This window comes from Pristis pectinata, chromosome 3, assembly GCF_009764475.1.
Source record: "Pristis pectinata isolate sPriPec2 chromosome 3, sPriPec2.1.pri, whole genome shotgun sequence".
NCBI lineage: Eukaryota > Metazoa > Chordata > Chondrichthyes > Rhinopristiformes > Pristidae > Pristis > Pristis pectinata.
The window spans coordinates 79339205-79359580 of NC_067407.1; the positions used below are offsets into that span (position 1 = coordinate 79339205).

At 44.2% G+C, this 20376-nt stretch overlaps 1 protein-coding gene across 5 annotated transcripts in view; it reads left to right on the forward strand.

The window, feature by feature from the left end:
* The window catches only part of sash1a (SAM and SH3 domain containing 1a), a 107577-nt gene that overhangs the window by 69240 nt on the left and 17961 nt on the right, over nt 1-20376 (forward strand). For all 5 annotated transcript variants that reach the window (XM_052012444.1, XM_052012445.1, XM_052012448.1 and 2 more), the window contains exons 7-13: nt 3066-3178; nt 3934-4035; nt 5556-5685; nt 8277-8650; nt 10582-10734; nt 13820-13946; nt 16126-16295. In XM_052012444.1, the coding sequence (XP_051868404.1) occupies nt 3066-3178; nt 3934-4035; nt 5556-5685; nt 8277-8650; nt 10582-10734; nt 13820-13946; nt 16126-16295 (1169 nt within the window). The remainder of the gene's footprint in view (nt 1-3065; nt 3179-3933; nt 4036-5555; nt 5686-8276; nt 8651-10581; nt 10735-13819; nt 13947-16125; nt 16296-20376) is intronic.

Here is a 20376-nt window from a genome sequence, read left to right on the forward strand (position 1 = left end):
GCTGAAAGTCACAGAGGTAGGGATACAATGAATACCTCTGCCATTCCAGTGAAATCTTTCAGTAGACCGTGGAGTGGTCACCAAAAGTTAGAGAAATCGATCTCTAAATCATTGACTGTTCATTTCCCTCCATAGATGCTGCCTGACCTGCTGAGTTCTTCCAGCATTTTGTGTATGTTGTTCTTAAGTCCATTTACCCATGTTGGGTCTGTAATCCTTAATATCTGTATCTAGCGAAAACTGTGTCTGCAGTTTTTTTTTCCAACAAAAAACTTATAATGGGACTGATCTGACTGACCTTGCACATTCTCACATTGACCTCCATCTCTCATGGTTTGTCAGGAGCTAATAGTGAGTGGACACTACCCAGCACAACAAATGACGAATGTGAATATAGACCAATCAACTTCACTGGGCTAGACTCAAGATTTCCAAACACCAAGAAATAAAAACATTCGGTGCACTTTTGTATGCTCCCTAACAGGACTGCAATGAACTTTCACTGTAGTTGTCTCTTCAGCTTGGACAACGGATACAAAACCAGGAGCTCATTAATGTGGCCCAGAAAATTCACGAGGGTCAGAGTGTTAGATAAGCAGACACCAGTGTTGCAGTAACTAGTGATCAGACAGGAATGTACAGCTTCAGTAAAGTTCCCTCCATGTCTTTTTTTTTGTTAGTGACCTTGTTCAGTTATGAAGAGAGTTTGAACAGATATTTATTGATGAATAATCATAGAAATGTACAGCACAGAAATGGGCCCTTTTGGCCCACTTCATCCATGCTGATCGTGGTGCTTATCTATGCTAATTGCATTAGGTCCATATTTCTCTGCACCTTTCTATCCAAGTACCTGTCCAAATGCCTTTTAAACATTGTAATTGTACCTGCCTCCACCACCTCGTCTGGCAGCTCGTTCCAGATATTCACCACCTCCTGTGTGGAAAAACTCAGATCTCCTTTAAATGTCTTCTCTCTCACCTTATAGCTGTGTCCTCTAGTTCTAGACTCCCCTGCCCTGGGGGAAAAAGGTTCTGACTATGTCTCCTATCTATGCCCCTCATAATTTTAAAAACCCATATAAGATCACTCCTCAGCCCCCTACATTCCATTGAGAATAGACCCAGCCTATCCAATTTCCTTTTCATGCATCCATCCATTTCCAGGCAACATCCTGCACTCTCTCTATTGCTACCACATCCTTCCTGTAGTGTGGTGACCAGAACTGTGCACAACACACTAAGTGCGGTCTAACCAACATTTTGAACAACTGCAGCGTGACGTTCCAACTCTTATACTTAATGCCTCGGCCTATGAAGGCAAGTGTACAAGATGCCTTTTTCACTACCCTATCCACCTGCGTTGCCACTTTCAGAAGATAATGGACAGGATGCTGCCTGGATTAGAGAGCATGTCTTGGGAGGATAGGTTGAATGAGAGGTGACTTGATAGAGGTGTACAAGGTGATAAGAGGCATAGATCGAGTGGACAGTCAGAGGCTTTTTCCCAGGGTGAAAATGACTAACACAAGGGGGCATAATTTTAAGATAATTGGAGGAAGGTGTAAGTGGGATGTCAGGGGTAAGTCTTTTACACAGAGAGTGGTGGGTGCGTGGAACACACTGCTGGCAGAGGTTGTGGGAGCAGATACATAAGGGACATTTAAGAGACTCTTAAATAGACACATAAATGATAGAAAAATGGAGGGTGATGTGGGAGGGAAGGGTTAGATAGATATAAGAGCAGGATAAAATCGAGGGCCAAAGGGCCTGTACTGTGCTGTAATGTTCTATGTTGCACCCCAAGTTGTCTCTGGACATCAATGCTCCTTAGGTCCCTGCCATTTATTCTATATGTCCTACCAAAATTTGACATTCAGAGTGCATTACCTCATACTTGTCTGGATTAAATTCCATCTGCCAGCACTCTGCCCATCTTTCTAGCTGATCTATGTCCCCATGTATCCTTAAACAACCTCCTTTGTGATCTACGACTCTACGATTAAGGGAAATTGAGCTGCTGGAGGTTATGGAAGAATTTGACAGGGTCGATGGAGAGAAACAACTTGGTCTGGTTGGGAGAGTCCAGAACAAAAGGGGGCATGGTATTACATCTAGGCTGTCCAGCAGGGAACTCAAAGTCCTTTGACACACAAGTGGTGGTGGAAATCTGGCACTTCCACCACTCCAAAAATTTGAATTTAATAGAATTTTGCTCAGGAAAGGTTTGGGTAAATGGATTTAAGATACAGATTGGCCAATATCTAGTGGATGTAATTGAGGGCTGTATGGCCCATTCCCGTTCCTAAGAGCCCATAAAAATGTTGATGATACAACTTTCTGCTACTATTCTTAGGTACCAGTTGGTATACAGTACAGAAGGTAAATATTTACGGCTTTTCTCTGTCTGCATAGCAATGTAGTGTTTATGTTACTGAAGTAGTAACGCTGTTGCAGAGAACTGGCCTTCAAACTTCATCGTGGCAGTTTGGGAACCTGAGGTCAGTTATCAAAAAACGATGTTTCAGTAAAGTGGACGACCTTGAAGCTGGAAGATTGTCATTAAAAATCCAACTGGTTCATTATTGTGCTTTAGAAAAGAAACCTGTTGTCCTTATCTGGTGTAGTTCCTACATGATTACAATACAAAACTGAAATGGTTGATTCTTAACTCCTTTCTAAAGTGATCCAGCAAATCAATCAGTTTTATCAAATCTGTTGCAGAGAACATTGCAAGCCATCACTGCCTCTTGAGTGTAACCAGAATTGGACAGTAAATGCCTCTCTTTCCAGTGGCATTCATGTCTCAGGAATGAATTTTTAAACAATGTGAAACCTTTAACTTTCTGACACGGGTGCCAATGGCCTTCCTCTCTACTGCAGGATGATTTATTCCTTTTTCAGTTGCGAGAATAAAACTCCTTAGATTTAGCTCCTCAAATTTCAAGTTGCAGGGAGATGGCTTGAGTTTTGCAGGGCAAAACCTCTCCTATGAGACTCTTTTAATATCAGAAAGATTTTTTTTCTTTCTTCTCATACTTCACGTTTTCTCTCTGGTCTGTAAAGGAGATGATGTTGGATTCGTGGCCAGTGAGATTACCATGAGTGACGAAGACCGCATTGAGCTGATGATGATGGTCAAAGATAAGATGATAACAATAGAGGAGGCACTTGCCAAGGTAGAAGCATCCATGGAGGCTGAAGTAACTCATTCTTACATTTGCAGTTTATTTTACTGGCACTGTCTTTCTATCACAGTTCCTGAGTCAGGTTTGGATTCAAGCCAGCCACTCCTAAGATTTTCCTTAGCCCTGATTGTTATCGTTTAGTACCTTTTAAGCCCACTTTTACATTTGGCTATCAATTAATGTGAGTGGCATTAATACATTATTAATGTAAATGGGTATCAGCAGAATGGGTGTAATTTCGGAGGTTGGTGGGGAATAGTTTGGTGTACCCCTATAGAAAATGCTCATACTTTATCACCAATTGTCACTCCTGCCTGTGACCCAACTCCAAACTTGGCGTATTCTAATCTTGCACTTGTTTTTTTTTCCCTTTCGCTATTATCTTGATGTTATTTAGATTTCCACTGGAAGAATTTAACAACTTTCATGACCACAATGTCTGGAAGTTCTCTGTTAACAATCAATACCATACTTATTATTATAGGAAAGTTAGCGGACAATTTGCACTTACTATTGTCCCACCAACAGCGTCCCAGATCTTGCATCTCTCCCTCGGTGCGTAAGGTTGAGTTATGTACCCAAGTTTCTGGAGTGGAGCTTGAATGCACAACCTGAAGCAGAGGCATGAGTGATATCAAATTGGGCACTAACTACTCGCTTTTGGCAGAGAGCCTAATGTTTTGATTCATTCTCAACCACCCACTCTGTTTTATTTCCTAACAAAAAAAATCTGAATTATCTTCTAGCTCAAAGAATACGAGTGTCACAGCAGAGTGTCTCTGAGTACAGATCCGGCCCACTTGGCACGTGGAACCCAAGAGCATTTTGATGAATCCTCGGATGGTGGAGTGAGTAATTGGTTTAATGTTTCCAAACTCCTGGGTGGTGGAAGAGGCTGGGGGGTAGTGGTAGGGGGTGTTGATGCTGCTGGGATCGTGGTCAGCTGCCAATAAATGTCCAAGTATTGGACCTACGGGTGAAGGAGAGAAAATGCTACAATTTCCTGAGAAATGCCAGCAAGTTTGTGGTTTCTGTGTTTAGATGCGCAAATGCCAGAATCCTAAAATAGCAAAGAGTTGTTTGCCTGCACTGCTTTGTTGCTGAGGGAGCACAGCAACTCTGGACAAAGTTGAAGGGAATCCAGTTGAACAATCTGCACCAATTTAGACCTGCTAAAGGCATTTCACCTCCACTGATATCAATGGAAGGGAGCGGCTCTGTTAGTGTTTTAGTTTTTTTTACTGAGTTTATTTGAACGTCTTTTAAGTACTTTCAGTTGCTAATTCTTCTCTTAAATTCAAAATTTTCAAGAGTTAACTTTTTCATAGTTGTGGATCTTCATTTTGAATGTTTCTGGATTTGGACAGTTTTTGCAGTCAGCTAAGCCACAGAGCTGATTCCTCTGGCTATTTTGTGGGTGGGGCATGTTCTGCACACACATCCCTCCACCAAGCAGGAGGAAAGCTCTGCCACTGTGCGTGGCCTCCCGAGTGAAGACGGGGTGGCCTTCTCCAACACCTTACAGAATTGTGAAATGTATTTTAGAAGTGAATTGAAGGAAATTTGTTTCCAGGGACAAACACAGAGAGAAGTGGGTTGAAAGGAAGGAAGGCTTGTGTTTATGTATCATCTTTCATGTTGTCTTCAGGATGTCCCAAAGAGCTATATAACCAATGAAAATGTTTAGAATTCTTGTCACCGTAGTATTGCCAATTTGCCAACAGCAAGTTCTCTCAAAACAACATTATGATATTAAAAGAAGATCAGATATCAGTGGTGTTGATTGCATGTAAGTCTTGGCCAAATTGCAGGGGATGGCGGTTGCTCTCCAGTTTGGTGCCATGAAGTCTGGGGGAGTACTTTAAACTTCCATCCATTGCTGGTGCATTGAAGTGTGGGCCTAGGTTTAGCCTAGTGCAAAAACCTAGATATTCTGTTTGGGGGCAACTGAGCCACAACTGGCACTGAGTTGGGCTGGAGAAGTGAGAAGTTTGTGGAGAGCTGTACATGAGATTATCAGAGATGGCTTTATTCATGGTTGATATGTTGGCAGTAATGAGGCTGTGTGAGATGGCAGGTTCAAGTTGGTGACTGCTTGGGCCAAGTGGCCTGTTTCTGTACCATGTGAACCTGTACACCATGCACACTGTAGCCCAAGGGGCAAATCTGAAAGGAGAAGGGAAGGAAAGTGGCCTTGATGCCTGGACCCACTTTCCCTCCCCTCTCCTTTCTACTCCCAACTCAAGGATACCAGTGGCCACCTATGTGGAATCTACCAGGCTGCAATGTAGACTTCCTTCATTGAATCAGGTATAATTCAGCAAGTTCATCACATACTTAATGCAAATTGTGCTATTCCCCTGTTTAGATATGGGAACAGTTGGATGATGATGTCCAAGAGGTGAAGTTTAAAAGGCTCCACAAGTTGGTTTCTTCAAAACGCAGATCAAAAAAGAAACTGGTCAAAGTGGAAGAAATGAAGAATGCACCTACTGCAGGTAAGCTAGAATATGTTGTTGTACAGCCTTATGCAGTGTAACTCATTGGTGAGGGAGCAGCAGACCAGCAAGATGTATAAAATTGTGTGTGACAGCGTCAAGAAAGAGTAAATAAATAGCCCAATTAGTAATCTAAACCATATAGTGAGATCTGAAGTGACCCTTGGGATTCTCCATTTTGAACCCTTCTCCCATCTGAAGAGTACCAAGTTGACTCCATTAAAAACAGAAAATGATAGAAATGGAAATGATGGAGACCTGATGAAGGGTCGAAATGTCAACTGTTCATTTCCCTCCATAGATGCTGCCTGACCTGCTGAGTTCCTTCAACATTTTTTGTGTGTTGCTTTAAGGTTATGGGTGGGAGGTTCAGGGGAGATGTCAGGGGGAGGTTTTTCACCCAGAGAGTGGTTGGTGCATGGAATGCACTGCCTGGGGTGGTGGTGGAGGCAGATACATTGGACAGGTTCAAGAGCTTGTTGGACAGGCATATGGAGGAATGTGAGATGGAGGGATATGCGGGAGGAAGGGGTTAGGTAGTGTGAGGGTGGTTTGATGGATGGCACAACATGGTGGGCCGAAAGGCCTGTTTTGTGCTGTATGGTTCTATGGTTATTTCCAACATCTGCAGTCTTTCTTGTGTCTCCAAATGATGGAAGTACTCAGCAGGTCAGGCAGCATCTATGGAGAAAGAAATGGTGTTTGATTCCTAACTTTTCCTAGTCCTAATGAAAGATCATGGACCTGAAACTGTAACAGTGTTCCTCTCTCCACAGATGCTGCTAATTATTTCCAGCATTTTCTTTTGTGCTTCTCAGATTTCCAAAGTCCATGATGTTTTGCTTTTTGATTATACTGTAACTTTGATTATTATTTGCCTTTAATCTTGTTGTTTATCGTTTTTCTTTTGATGTTGCTACATTCTCTTTTAGACCACATGCCTGAATCCTTCTACCAATCCTGTTATCCCTTGCTTTATCAAAGCCTCTGAAAATCAACACAAGTTATATCTTGCCCTTTGCCAATCCAATTGGTCATTTCCTAAAGAAAAATATTAAACATGCTAAGCACAACTCTCCTTTTAACAAATACACACTGGCTACCTTTTACTAGACCAAGCATCTAGAGTCATAGGGTCATACAAGAAGAAAACAGGCCCCCTGGCCCACCACATCTGCACTGATCGTATACTAATTCCATTGTCACCTCGGCCTCCCTACCAAACATCCCTTTCCCCCAATTCACCTGCCACCCACCTAAATGAAGGGAAATTTATGGTAGGCCATCAACCTACCAGTCAGCATGCGGGAGAAAACTGGAACCCCCTGATTTTGGGAAAACCTCCAAAAACCTCTATAATCTTAAGCTGGATGTATTCAATACTTAAAAATGGCTTGAAGTGTTTATATTACTCAACTCTCCTCCCATCTGTTTTTGCCTGTCATCTATAACCTTTTACTGAAAGAAAAAAGGTTTCTCTGCCGGTTATGCCTCAACAGTTCTACAAGCGTGCAGCTTGGTCAGAAAGCTATGGTGTTTCAGTTCTGATTCAGCAACTCGTCTTTCCTTACTGGTGTTTCGAAGGCAGCCGCGGATGACAGAGCACTTCAGAGTCTTAAGTTGGAAGATTTTCCAACAATGCCTGCCTTCCGCATCTCCACCAGATCAACCAGTGTGGTGCTCAGGCCTTCAACTCCATCAGGTTGTCTTTGCTTGCTGCATGTTGTTGTCACCATCCTGTAAAGTGCATAAGCCAACCAGATGGATCTCAGTGGGGAGCCAGTTGGAATTTCCCTGCGCTGATGAATTCAGACATGTCTTCTGTAAAATGTCAGCCCTGTAGCCTTCATTTAGCCAAGCAGATGGCACTGTGTGGCATGGTTTTTGATATTCATGCTTGGGGACCTTCTCTTGACTGCATACTTCTCTGTGAGTGAGAGTCCTTCACAATGCTAAACTGGACCACTTTCATTTCCTGAACGTGGCTGCCTCCTCCAGTCGAGATTTTCCGGCCTCTGCTTCGTGCTTATTCTTTGAAGACCCACTTGACCTTGTGTAGTTGCTGCAGCTTCTTGATAGTTGCAGGCTTGCTGGATATACCAGAACTCGCTAAGGAAGCCTCCACCAGGTGGCCTAATCCTGGAAGCAGACTGTGAGCGTTTCACTCACGGGAGGGGGGTGGAGCAAGATCTGGGAGTGGGCTGGGAATTAATGAGTCACGTTCTGTGCCTTACAGACATTAAGTGGCCTTTGTGGGTATGAAACCCACTGTACAGCATTCCAGTTGGGGGAAAAAGCCAGTAATGCAGGTTTCGACTCCGACAAGCTCAGGCAACAACCAGATTGTAATGCAAAGCAAAACTTGTTTAACATTTCACCAAACTTACTTTGGTTTTTTTTGAATAATTAACACGTTTGTTTGTGTTAATTAAATAGATTTTGTGCGGGCGAATACCTATCCTCCATTTACGTGGGAGAACTGATTCGTAAAACCTCCTTCACTGCTTCCGTGTCACTGTGTAGGTCGCTTGCTTCAGATTGTCAAGTAATCAGTTTAATCTTTTTTTCTTGTTGTCTTCTCGCCCATTTAGAAAACATTTGCGATGGGACCTGCAGCAAACAGGTGGAGTCTCTACAGGATGAAAGATCGCTGAATTTTTTCAGGCCAAAGGGCAGCAAGACACAGCTGTGCTTAAACGAATTGCTGCAGAAACAGACTGTGGAAGATCCTGCACCCTTAACAACGCCCTGTGGCTCCTCGTCTCCCAGTAGTCTGGAAGGACAGACTGGGAAGAAGCTTCTCAAGCCTCTTCACATATCACCTGATATCAGTGCCATAATGCCTCCAAAGAAATCAGGGAAAAAGTCGTCTGACTCAGAAAGCAGTGAAGGCAAGTCGCACAAGGTTCCCTACTCACCAACTGACAGTGAGGTGTGCAGGAGCCTTGCAGCTCAGCAACATGGGGTAAGTGGAAAGTCTGGGGTAAGATGGGGTATAATTAATTAATGGCATTGAATCATAGTAATAGTATAGGAAGTCCTTGGGTCCATCATACCTGTGGCGGCTCTTTGAAGGGCTGTCGAAATTGGTCCCATTTCCTTGCTCACCCAAACACCTACTTTTGTTTCTCCACACTCCCACACTCACCTCTAATATTGTTCAGCCCATTCATAATCTGGGCCCGGAACCGCCTGCAAGAGGTGCTTTTACATTTAAATGTGTATAAGTGTGGTGTGTGTGTATATATATACATACACACACGCACACACACACGCACACATCTTGCATGAGATTAAATTACAGTTTTTTGCACCACATTATAACTTATGTCAGTGGCAGTGTTCAACATTGAGGAGAGATGTGGGGGTGGTAATGGATCTGGTATATCTGGATTTTCAAGAGAGATTTGATGAACTGCTATCCGAAACATAGTTACTGAAAATAATTTTATGGGACTGGGGCAGTATGTGAGCATATTCAGAGGACTGATTAAATGGTAGAAAGCAGAGTAGAGTTAAATGCATCGTTTTCAGGTTTGCAGGCAGTTACCAATGGTCGGCATAAGGATCAGTGCTGAGGCATAAACTATTTAGGGTTATAACATGAGAAGACATGATTGTAAGGAATCTTCAGGTTTGATGATAATGCAGAACTAGTTGGAAAGCTCTGGTGTAAAGAGGCAGCAAAGATTCTGCAAAAGAATATGCACAGGTTAACTGGGTAGACAAGATGATACCAGATGGGTTGTAATTTGGGAAGTGTAAGGTTATTCAGTTTTGTGTAAAGAATAACAAAACAGAATATTTTGTATATGGTGAAACCTCGAAAGATGATATTCAGGAGGATTTTGGTGTGCTGTACGTGAAACTCTGGAAGTAGACGCACAGGTACAGGCACTTGAGGGCAAATGGTGAAAGGTTACAGTACATGAACAAAAAAGCTTTACTGCAGTTGGAAAGGACTTTAATGGCACCACACCTGGAATACAATGTGCAGTTTGTGTTTCCACATTGAAGGAAGGATATACTTGTATGGTAGTTTGTGCAGTATAGATTCTGAGTTGATAGGGTTGTTCTCTGAGGAGAGATTTGACAGGATGGATTACCATTCATTGGAGATTAGAAGAATGTAAGGTGATCACAATGAAACACCCAAGACTCAAAAAGAGATGACAGGTTACATGGCTGAATCTGTTTCTTTACTGGAGAATTTAGGGCTCAGGGCAAGGTATCAGCTACTCAGAAGTGAAATGAAGAGAAACTTGTTCACTTCTGTCCTCCACCTCTGGGGTCACTTACAGGTTGGTTTTCATTCCGAGTGGTAAACCATTTGGGTTTTCGTTACAAGAATCCTCATGGACTTTTTTGTTACTGTTACCAGTTTTGTGTTTTCAGATAATTTTAAACTTAATTCAAATCTTCATGCTGCGCAACAGGATTTGAATTTGCTTTTTGTGCCTTATGCGTGCAAAGCTTCTGGATTAACGGTCCAGTAACATGATCATTGCAAATGCTAATGAAAAATCAAAGAACTACAGATGGTAGAAATCTGAAATAATAACAGAAGATGCTGTAAACACCCAGCAGCAACTGTGGAAAGAGAAACAGAGTTAACATTTGATGATTGCTCCACATCTGGCTCTCATCAGCATAATGAACGGATTTTATTCTCATAAAATGAAGCTGTTTTGGGGAAATGTGGTGGCTTTGAGATGTGGGAGCAAGCAATTTGTATATCTCCATCTGATTTCTTAGCTCCCACTTGCAATGCATTTTTTTTTAACCCGCTGAAAAACTTACATTATAGCCTGACCTGATTTCCACTCCTCTTGGAAAAGGGAGATGTGTGTGGAGTTCTGTTGGTGTAAATTGAGAATGTCTATTTTGCCCCTGCAGTGTGATTGTAAGGACAGCCCCGGCAGTGAGAAGGGGGGCACAGTAAAGTCCCCCACAAATTCACGGAAATCACTGAGCAGAAAGGTCAAGTCAGTAAAAGAGACGGTCAGAAGGAAGATTACAAAGACGTACAGCGGTACCACCACTCCCCAGGCAAGTAAACTCAACTACTTCTCCACTCCCTTTTCAAAGGTTGTCTTGTCAGTCAAGTGTAGCCTCCTCGGGATCATTCCTCCTTCCTTGCCTCAGCATCTTGTCTCTCTCGGTCTGCGCATGAAGTGTCTTGGCCTTTATCAAAGGAGCTGGATAAATACAGGTGGCAGGTTTTGGTTTGGTGGTTGTTAAGTAGTTAACCTCTAACTCTGGGCAGTGTGAGGAAGGATTCAGTGCAAGCGCTCAAGATATGGCCAATGACGTTGTCATTCGTAAAACAAGGTCTCTGATTTGTAATCTGTGAGGTTTTGCTTCAGTCCCGGTTTCCACTTAAGAACAAACCTAGAAAGAGGACCAGGTTGACCAACCACTTCAAGCCCAATTCAGTCCAAGGGAATCTGATATCTCAAGAGCAATCCTGTTGTGAAAACTAACGGAGGGATAGCATAGGGACATTTTACAGTTACAAATGCTACATTCCCTCTTCTCCATGAGGGCGGCACAATGTCACAGCTAGTAGATTTGCTGCCTCACAACTCCAGTGATCCAGGTTCAATCCTGGCCTTGGGTACTGTCTTTGTGGTTTGTATGTTCGCCCTGTGACTGCCTGAGTTTTCCCTGGTGCTCCGGTTTCCTCTTGTGTTCAAAGGGACTGTTGCTTGGTAGCTGTAAGATGTCCCTAGTGTGTCATTGAGCGGTAGAACCAGGGGAGGGCAGGAGTGTTGATGGGAATGTGGGAAGAATAGTGATGGGATTAGTGTAGATTTGATGTATATGGGTGCTTGGCCAGCGGGGACTCGGTGAGCCGAAGGGCCTGTTGCTGTGCTGAATGACTCCGTGACTCTAGTGTGCTAATGGCACTGGCCACCACTGGAAAGAATGGGCTCCAAGCTCCCTGCAAAGTTGCTGCCTGACTCCATGCCCATAACTGTGACCTGTACCACTAGCCATCTTTTGTAGGTTGCCCCGTCAAAATGCTCTTCTGTGTCCTCTGCATCATGTCTGACCTCAACCTTCAGGGAGCTGGCAACCTGCCCAGTGTCTCACACATGTGAATACCTCCTCCCCCCGCCAAGGCTACTCTCAAGTTTGTGTGTGGTGCCTGTGGCTGAACTTGCAGCTGGATATAAATTTAAATCACCACAGTGTCTCTTCATCCTCACTGCTTGCCTGTTCTTTCACCTTTTCTCTTTGACCAGTTTGCAGTTTTTGAACATCTTAAAGGAGAAGTGTCCAAGGGAAAGATCATATGGAGCGAATGTGAGCTTGTAAGGAAGTGGGAGGTGAGGAGGAAGAGGATGCGAATATAGGGGACCCCTTCAATACGGCTGTTTGGGTAACAGAAATTTGCCCTTAAAGAATCCATAGATCACTACCCAAAAAGTTGAGATACAGAATAAAATGTAAACAAATAAATATTTTTATTTAACATGCGTTTCTTGATGCATGTGCAGGTGACGTGACTACGGGTTATGGAAAACCGCAAAACAGACCGTTTTCTAGGAATGTAACCCCATAACACAGGAGTCGCCTGTACTGTTGTCTTCCATAGTTTTAGCCTCATTGCTTGATGTGACATTGGCACTGTTTGCTCCAATGATGGCAGCGCCAATTCTTCCACAGGGGCAAGTAGAGGTTGTGCCTCCTGGTTTTGTGCAGCAGCACCCCCCTACGGGAGGGAGGGAAGTGCATTAGTGAGCATTGTGCAGTCTCTGTGGCTGACGTGGTTGCCATGGTTTTACAGCAATGAGGAGTGGATATCAAGGCATGCCTGAGGGTGAGATGAATGAATGAACCCTGGTTGATAGAACTGGTGGGGCGATGAGTGATGGCAGTGTGGTTCGTTCAGCAGTTGCTGAGGCTGCAATGCAGTTGGTGGGAGTTGCATTCACTGACCTGGCTCTGCATGTGAGATCACTGAACTATTTGCAGCACTGTAAGCAGCCCCTTGGGACTCGGCTCCTTCCATTGACAACTGTGGTTATCTGATCCCGCTGCTGTCCAAGTTTTTCCGGGCCTTCTGCTGCCCTCCTGTGGATAGAGTATGTCTCTACACCTCCACTGAGGCCTCAGAGTCCTTGGAGCCCATTGTGTTCCACTGCCACAGCTTGTTCAACAACAAACCTCCACCGCCCATTTCAGCACAGTGCACCTCTTTCCCTTTAAGAAGTGTAGGATGGCTTTAAGTAATGCAGGTTATTTTTAAATCATGCAGGATAGTTTTGGGTGGGGCCAGCCTCTGATAATAGTTCCCTTTTGAGCCATGCAGTTAGCACAGCCTGCATATTATCATCATATTTGTTAGTATGGAGCTCAAAGTTAGGGTGTGACCTGCATCAGAAGCAGTGGTTAGGAGCTGATCCTGCTGTGAGGTCCTGTGCTGGTTGTAGGGAGTGTGGATTTCAGCTACATGTATTTCCTGCTTTTGCCAGGGTATGATAAAGGTGGAAGTTCAGTGGTAGGTTACATATAAGTGATTTTCTGTACCTTATCCTAGACGTCAGGGTCAGCAAGCACTATAAGGTCATCAGGAAGAGTAACCTGTAGATTATCCAGTTGGTCACAAAAAAAAGACCGCCCTTCTATGGACTCTGTCTACACTTCCCACTGCCTTGGGAAAGCAGCCAACATAATCAAGGGCCCCTCCCGCCCCGGTCATTCTCTCTTCTCCCCCACTCCCATCAAGTAGACAATTCAGAAGCTTGAGAACATGTACCACCAGGCTCAAGAACAGCTTCTATCCCGCTGTTATAAGACTCTTGTACGAATCTCTTGTACAATAAAGATGAATTTTTGATCTCTACCTCGTTGTGGCCCTTGCACTTTTTTTTTGTCTTCCTGCACTGCACTTTCTCTGTAACTGTAAAACTCTATTCTTCATTCTGCTATTGTTTCCCTTTTGTACTACCTTGATGTGTATGTAATGATCTGTCTGGATGGCATGCAAACAAAAGCTTTTTGCTGTATCTCGGTACATGTGACAATAATAAACTAATTACCAATTATCCCAGAGGGGGCAGAAGAAACAAGAAATGGAGGAGGCTCTGTTACTGAAACTGTTTGTTCCCTCTTTTTCTCCCCACAGTTGACCTCTGACGTAGTGCCACCCACTGCCCAGCTTCCCGACCCAGCTGACAGATCAAGGCTCAAGCTGGCAGGCGGTGGTTCGGTGGAGAGTCTGCGGAGTTCCTTGAGTGGCCAGAGCTCAATGAGTAAGAAGACTTCCATCTTTCGTCTGGGGTTGCCAAGATTGCGGGATTGTCCTTGACTCACCTTCTTAAAACAAAATATTCTGGAGAGTGAAATTATGGGAGTGGGCTGGATTGGTTCACTTAAATGTGGCCTGGAAAGCCCCACATTCCCTTGTATGATTTTTTTTTAATTGGAGTGGGGGATGGTGGGGGAAGTTATAGCCATCCAGATTTGACAATACTTTCAAAGTTTCTCATTCATAGATGTGAGAAGTAAATTGTTGAGTTTCACCTCGACCATTTGGATGATTTAAAGTACAAATAGAGTTGGGTTGTTTTCAAGTCTAAATTCTGTCAGGCAAAGTACTAGGGGCTTCCCAGCCCTGGGCATTTACATGGCCTGCTTCCTCTCCTGGGCCACTCTGCTTTTCTCATTCCCCAACCATCTCCCCACACTCGCTCCACTTCCCCTCCTAACATTAACCCTATTCTCAACACCCACTCCCTAACCCCACATAGTTTTGCCTGTATTTTTGACCGGTAACTTAAATTTTCCATATCCCTTTCAAAACTCCACCCTTTCCTCACAACTTGCTTCCCCGCTTTGCATCATCAGCACATTTGGCTACAGTACACTTGGTACCTTCATGATTTTAAATAGTTGAAGCCCCAGCACTGAAATACACCACAAGACTATAAATATGAAAATGACCCATTTATCCCAACCCTCTGTTTTGTGGCATGGAGAGGGGATTGGTAACTGACAATATATTACCTCTAGCCCCATTCAGTCCGGTGCAGCAACCTTTTATGTAGCACCTTCTCCAATGCCTCTAGAAATCCAAATACGCAACCTCTACTGGTTCCCCTTTATCTATCCTGCATGTTACATCCTGAAAGAACTCTAGACAATCTGTCAAACACAATTTCCCTTTCATAAGACCATACTGACTCTGATTGACATGTGATGTTCCAAATATCCTGCCCTCAACTCTTAAATAATGGATTCCAGCATCTTGCCAGTGACCAATGCTTGGCAAGCTGGCCAGGACTTCCCTGCTTTGTGTCCCCTGTATTCCGTGAATAGTGGCATTACATTGGCACTATCCTACACATCCACTATTTCCGTAGCCACTTGTTTTAATACCAGGCCATCAGATTCAGGAGAATTGTTGGCCGTTAGCTTGCAAAGTATGTTTTCTGTAGTGATAGAGATTGTCTTTCGTGTCATCTCTCCATGAAGACCAATCCAACATAATTATTTAGAATTTCTGCCCTTTCTCTCTTTCCCTTTATTAATTCATTGGGTAACATCCATTAAGGGACCGACATTTACTATTGCTATTCTCTTTCTTTCTATATACCTGTTGAAACTTTGCTATTTCTTTCTCATTTAGCTTTCATACGCTTTCTTCTCTGTTACAATTTCATAAAATTAGGCAAGGGAGAATATCGGATCACTGGGGTGGGAGGAAGGTTCAGGCCATGAGGGAGGAGGGGGGAGAAGTGACCACAAGGGGAGGTGAGGGATTGGACAATGGGGAGGGGGGAATCAATCGCACCACAATGGGGAGGTGGGGGGTGGAAATTGGACCATAACAGGAAGGTGGGGGGGGAGGGGGGTGGAATCAGACTCAACTGGGAAGGTGAAGAGGAGGGGTACAGATTGGACCATAATGGAAAGATGGACATTTGGATCACAAGTGGACAATGAAGGGCAGGGGTGAGGTCAGAGAATCAGATCACAGTGAGGGGAAGAGGGAGATCTGAACCAGGGTGGGGGAGGGTGGAATTAAATCATAGGGGTGAATTGGACCATAGTGTATGGGGGGGGGGGTGGGTGGGAGGAGATGGAAAGCATTGGGCTACCAGAGCTGGGAAGGGGGAGTGGTCAAGGAGAAGATAATCAAAACAGGAGATGAGAGATCAGAGCCCAGATGGTGGAGTTTGAAAAAAGGGGGGAAAGAATCCGACCACAGTCGGGTGGTGTGGATGTTAGGGAAGGGTCAGGGTGGTGTGCAGGTGGTGCGGGGATGGTGCAGGACAGGAATTGGCCCCAGGATCAAGGGGGTGGAAGTTAGACCAAGTGGAGAGAATACAGCTATACTTTGCATGGTTTAGAGCAAGTACAAGTGTTTTGGGAAAGGAAGCTGGGCTGTCATTGCTGTGCACTTTGACACCTCTTCTTGCTCTGTTTCAGGTGGTCAAACAGTGAGTACCACAGACTCGTCAGCCAGCAACAGAGAGAGTGTGAAATCAGAAGATGGGGAGGAGGAGGAATCCGCCTACCAGGGCCCTTTCTGTGGCCGGGCGAGAGTCCACACTGATTTTATTCCGAGCCCATACGACACTGATTCACTGAAACTCAAGGTACCTCCGAGTCTACCTTCACTTTATCTGTGTACTTCTTGGATGCATCCAAAGACATGCATACGTTCAAAAAATTTACAATGCTTAATGGAATGTTTAATAATATCTGTCTGACTGAGTCTCCCATCCCCAGATAATGGCCATCAATAGATCGTTATAGAGCCGTGCGTTACTAGATTTTAGGAGCCACTCATCTCCATGTCCAGGGCTTTTCTTGCCAAATTGCATTACCCGCACTGGGGACTTGTTCACTGCTAAAACCACCTCCGTGGTCATCCTGGAGAATTCACTTTGTCCGTGAGACCCGCTCTGGAGGCCATTTTCACAAAGCAACTGGCCAACCAGCTTCCCCTCTTGGCCATCAGTGCTGGATGATTCTGGAAATGGATCCCTCTCCTGAATTCTTTTCCACCCCATTTTACGATTGACTGTGTTACTGCCTTTCAGCCTCCACCATTTTGTTGTTCATTACTGCTGGTGCCCACTGTATTCTGGTGATACTGCCTACCAGTCTGAGGTCAAGCCTTTCATAGTGATTGAGCTCAACACAGTGGAGGAGACTTAAAACAAATGAACTGTTGTGTTCAGAAATTTATCCTTGCGAGGGTGGTTAGAACTTTCTACCACAAGGGCGCTTCAGGCAAGATTTAGAATTACATCTCAGAGGAAAATGTGTGAGCGATGAAGGTTACCTGGAAATAGGGATGGGAGGAAACTGGAAGAGAATATAAATGCCTGCATGGACCAGTTGGTCTAAATAACTGTTTCTTCAATAATGCACTTCAATGTAAGTAGCATAATCGGCATTTCTATCAACGCATCAACCAGTGCAGTAAAATTAGTGAGGGACGCAGTGGTCGAGGTGCTGTGTCACAGCTCTGGTGACTCAGGCTCACTCCTAACCTCCAGCACTGTCTGTGTGGAGCTTGCATGTTCTACCTGTGACCACGTGGATTTCCTCTGGGTGCTCCGGTTTTCTCCCATATCCCAAAAGATGTACAGGTTGTTTGGTTAATTGGCTGCTGTAAATTGCCCCCGGTGTGCAGTTGACTGATAGAAACTCTGGGGGAAGTGTGGGGAGAATAAAATGGGATTAGTGTAAATGGGTACTTGATGATCAGAGCAGATATGGTGGGCCAGAGGACCTGTTTCCATGCTGCATGACTATGACATTAAAAGAAAATCCAGCTCAATGTCATCCTGTCAAGGATTAAGTAACTCCTTTCGCCAAAGCTGATCATTTTTACCACAGACTAGTGATAATTCTGTGTAATGGGGAAGGGGAACAAATCACAGAATCTCACAGGATAACAACCCTCTGCAACCTAAAACTAACTTGTTTTCTCACTTTCCCACTCCCAATGAAGGGTCTTTGACCTGAAACATTAATTCTATTTCTCATTCCACAGGTGCTACTTGATCTGCTGAGTATTTCCAGCATTTTCTGTTTTCAGTATTGGAGCTGAAACAATTCATTTCTCCTGATCTTTTTACATTTTTTTTTCCCCTTAAGGGTTCTTTGTAAAAACTAGGATGGTTTCTGCTTCTGTGCTGTGGATTCTTGGATCACCTAGGGAAATAGGTTTTCCCTACCAATGTGTTCAAAAACTCCTCATAATTTGGAGCTCCTTTGTCACATCTCCCCTGCTGTCACCAAGGCAACCACAGGTGCTCAGATTTCTCCCCGTACATAAAGGTCATCCCAAGTACTGCCGCACAGAATCTCCCCTCTACCTTCTCATTCCGCTTTACCTTCTTGACAAGGAAAAGAATCCAAAACTGTACGCAGTATTCTCATTGCAGCCTAATTCATGGTTTGTATATGTTTTGCATCATTTCACCCTCATGTAGAAGACCATGTATTTCTTGTGCTGTATTTTTAAATTATCCGTGACCTTGCACATAAACTATTACATTTCTCCTCTTCTCCATTTGATGCCCTCCTCATTCTACATCTGAAAGGTATTAGTGTACATTTCTCGGCATTAAATTTCATCTAGCACTATTCTGTCCTGTCGACTAATCTGCGTTCTCCTGAAGGTGCGCGCAGTCCTCTCAGTGGGTGATACTGTAGCGCAGCGAGTAGAGCTGCTGCCTCACAGCTCCAATGACCTGGGTCTGATCCTGACCTCCGATGTCATCTGTATGGGGTGTTGACATTCTCCCCGTGACCAGGTGGGTTTCCTCCCACATCCCAATGACGTAGAAGTTGTTAGTTTGATTGGCTGCTGTAAATTGCCCCCAGTGTGCCAGTGAGTTTTAGAATCTGGGGAGAGTTGACAGGAATGTGGGGAGAACATGTTACTGGGGCAATCGGTGGGGGAATGGGATTGTTCTGAAAACAAACACAGACTCGGGGCTGAAATAGTCTCCTCCTGCGTCATATGGAAATAAGGTTATCTTCATCATTAACCCCACCTTTTCAATATCCTAGGTAAAATTTAACAATATTCCCTCTTGTATCCATGTTCTCACTTGTTTTATGTGGGGCAGCAGTGGTCCAGCACTGACCCCTGTAGGTGGACCAGTGTAAAGTTACTGTAGATCAGTGACAGCTGGAGCCCCTTATAATTATTTCACCATTCAGGATGATCATAACTCATCTTCCCTCTTAAGTGCACTTTCCCAGCTGAGTTCTAAATCCTTTGATTCCATTTGTGTCCAAAAACCTCAGCTGGAGCATGCTCAGTGACGTTCTAGGTAGTGAATTCCAGATGTTCATAACTCACATGGAAATAAATTTCTCCTCGCTTTGCTCCAAAGTGGCTGATGTCTTTCCTTGAGGCAATGTCCCATAACTCTAGATAGTACAACCAGAAGAAGCAGGTTCTTAACAACTACCTAGACAATCTATTGCAGAATCTTTTAGTTAGATCATTTCCGATTTTTCCGAACTGACTTGGCAACATTTTTGGCACATCCTGCATTGTTTGTGTAAGGTGGATAACTCGAGCAGTGCGTGTCAGAACTATGCAGAATGGGCAGACCATGACATCAGTCAGTGGGTGATGATACAGTGCCATTTATGCCAAACTGCTAATGCCATATGTTGAACATAGATGGAAAACCCTGAACTTAGCAACGGAAAAAGTACCTCCATTCCTGATTTGCACTATTGTGTGTGCATTGATGATTGAATTATGTGAGGTTTGGACTAGGAGAAGTTTCATTTGGTCTTTGGAGAACTTGTCACAGTTTCTGAAGACCACAGGGAATGATGTGATGGGCAGTGAAATATCACCCAGCCTTCTGAATGCCACCTAGACTGACATGGATTTTGGTGCACTTCTATCTGAAACTTTAGCTTTTTTGCCTCTTCCCACAGATGCGGCCTGAACCTGCTGAATATTTCCAGCATTTTATCTTTTTATTTTGGATTTCCAACATCTGCAGAATTTTAGTTTCACAGACTTTGTTGACAGTTCTTCTGGAGAATAAAGAAAGAGCTCATAGACCAGGGCTGCCTGTAGAGGGAGGAGGAGTGGGGAGAAGGACCCACAGCAGGACACCCTGTCCATGAAGGGTCTGCTGTGAGCAGTCCTCCCCTGTGCACCTCTACAAACAGAAGTACATGAGGGTCTTCATTTCTCCACACAGATGGACATAAAATGTACAGTCACAGAGCAGAGCTTGGACCACTTTGCCAGTGGCATTGAGGGTAACGGGAGCAGTCAGCTTCTCTGCTTCCAGCTCCTTTGATGCGCTCAGAGGGGACGTTTTTCTGCGGCACAACAGTGCATGAGGGAGGTCTCAGAGGTCCTTTATCTTGGGGAAAACTAAATTCATCTTCCCCTCCTAATCGGTGTCACCCTGTCCTGCAAGAGAAAGGAAGTATGTGATGACTGCCAGCCGCTTTGTTGATGTGCCTCCCATAGTTGAGTAGCCTGTGATGCTGAGTATGTGGGTGAGGTAAATGTGTCAAGGTGTGACACGTCTGTTTGATAGAAATTGTTGGCAGTGACCACTTGCCTTTTCTGTGGTGCGGTGTTGATGAGGGTTGGCATTTAATACGTTGACTGAGCTTGAGTGTATGTGTGAGGTCATTAAATTTATTACAGTTTCACATCCTTGACACTTGACT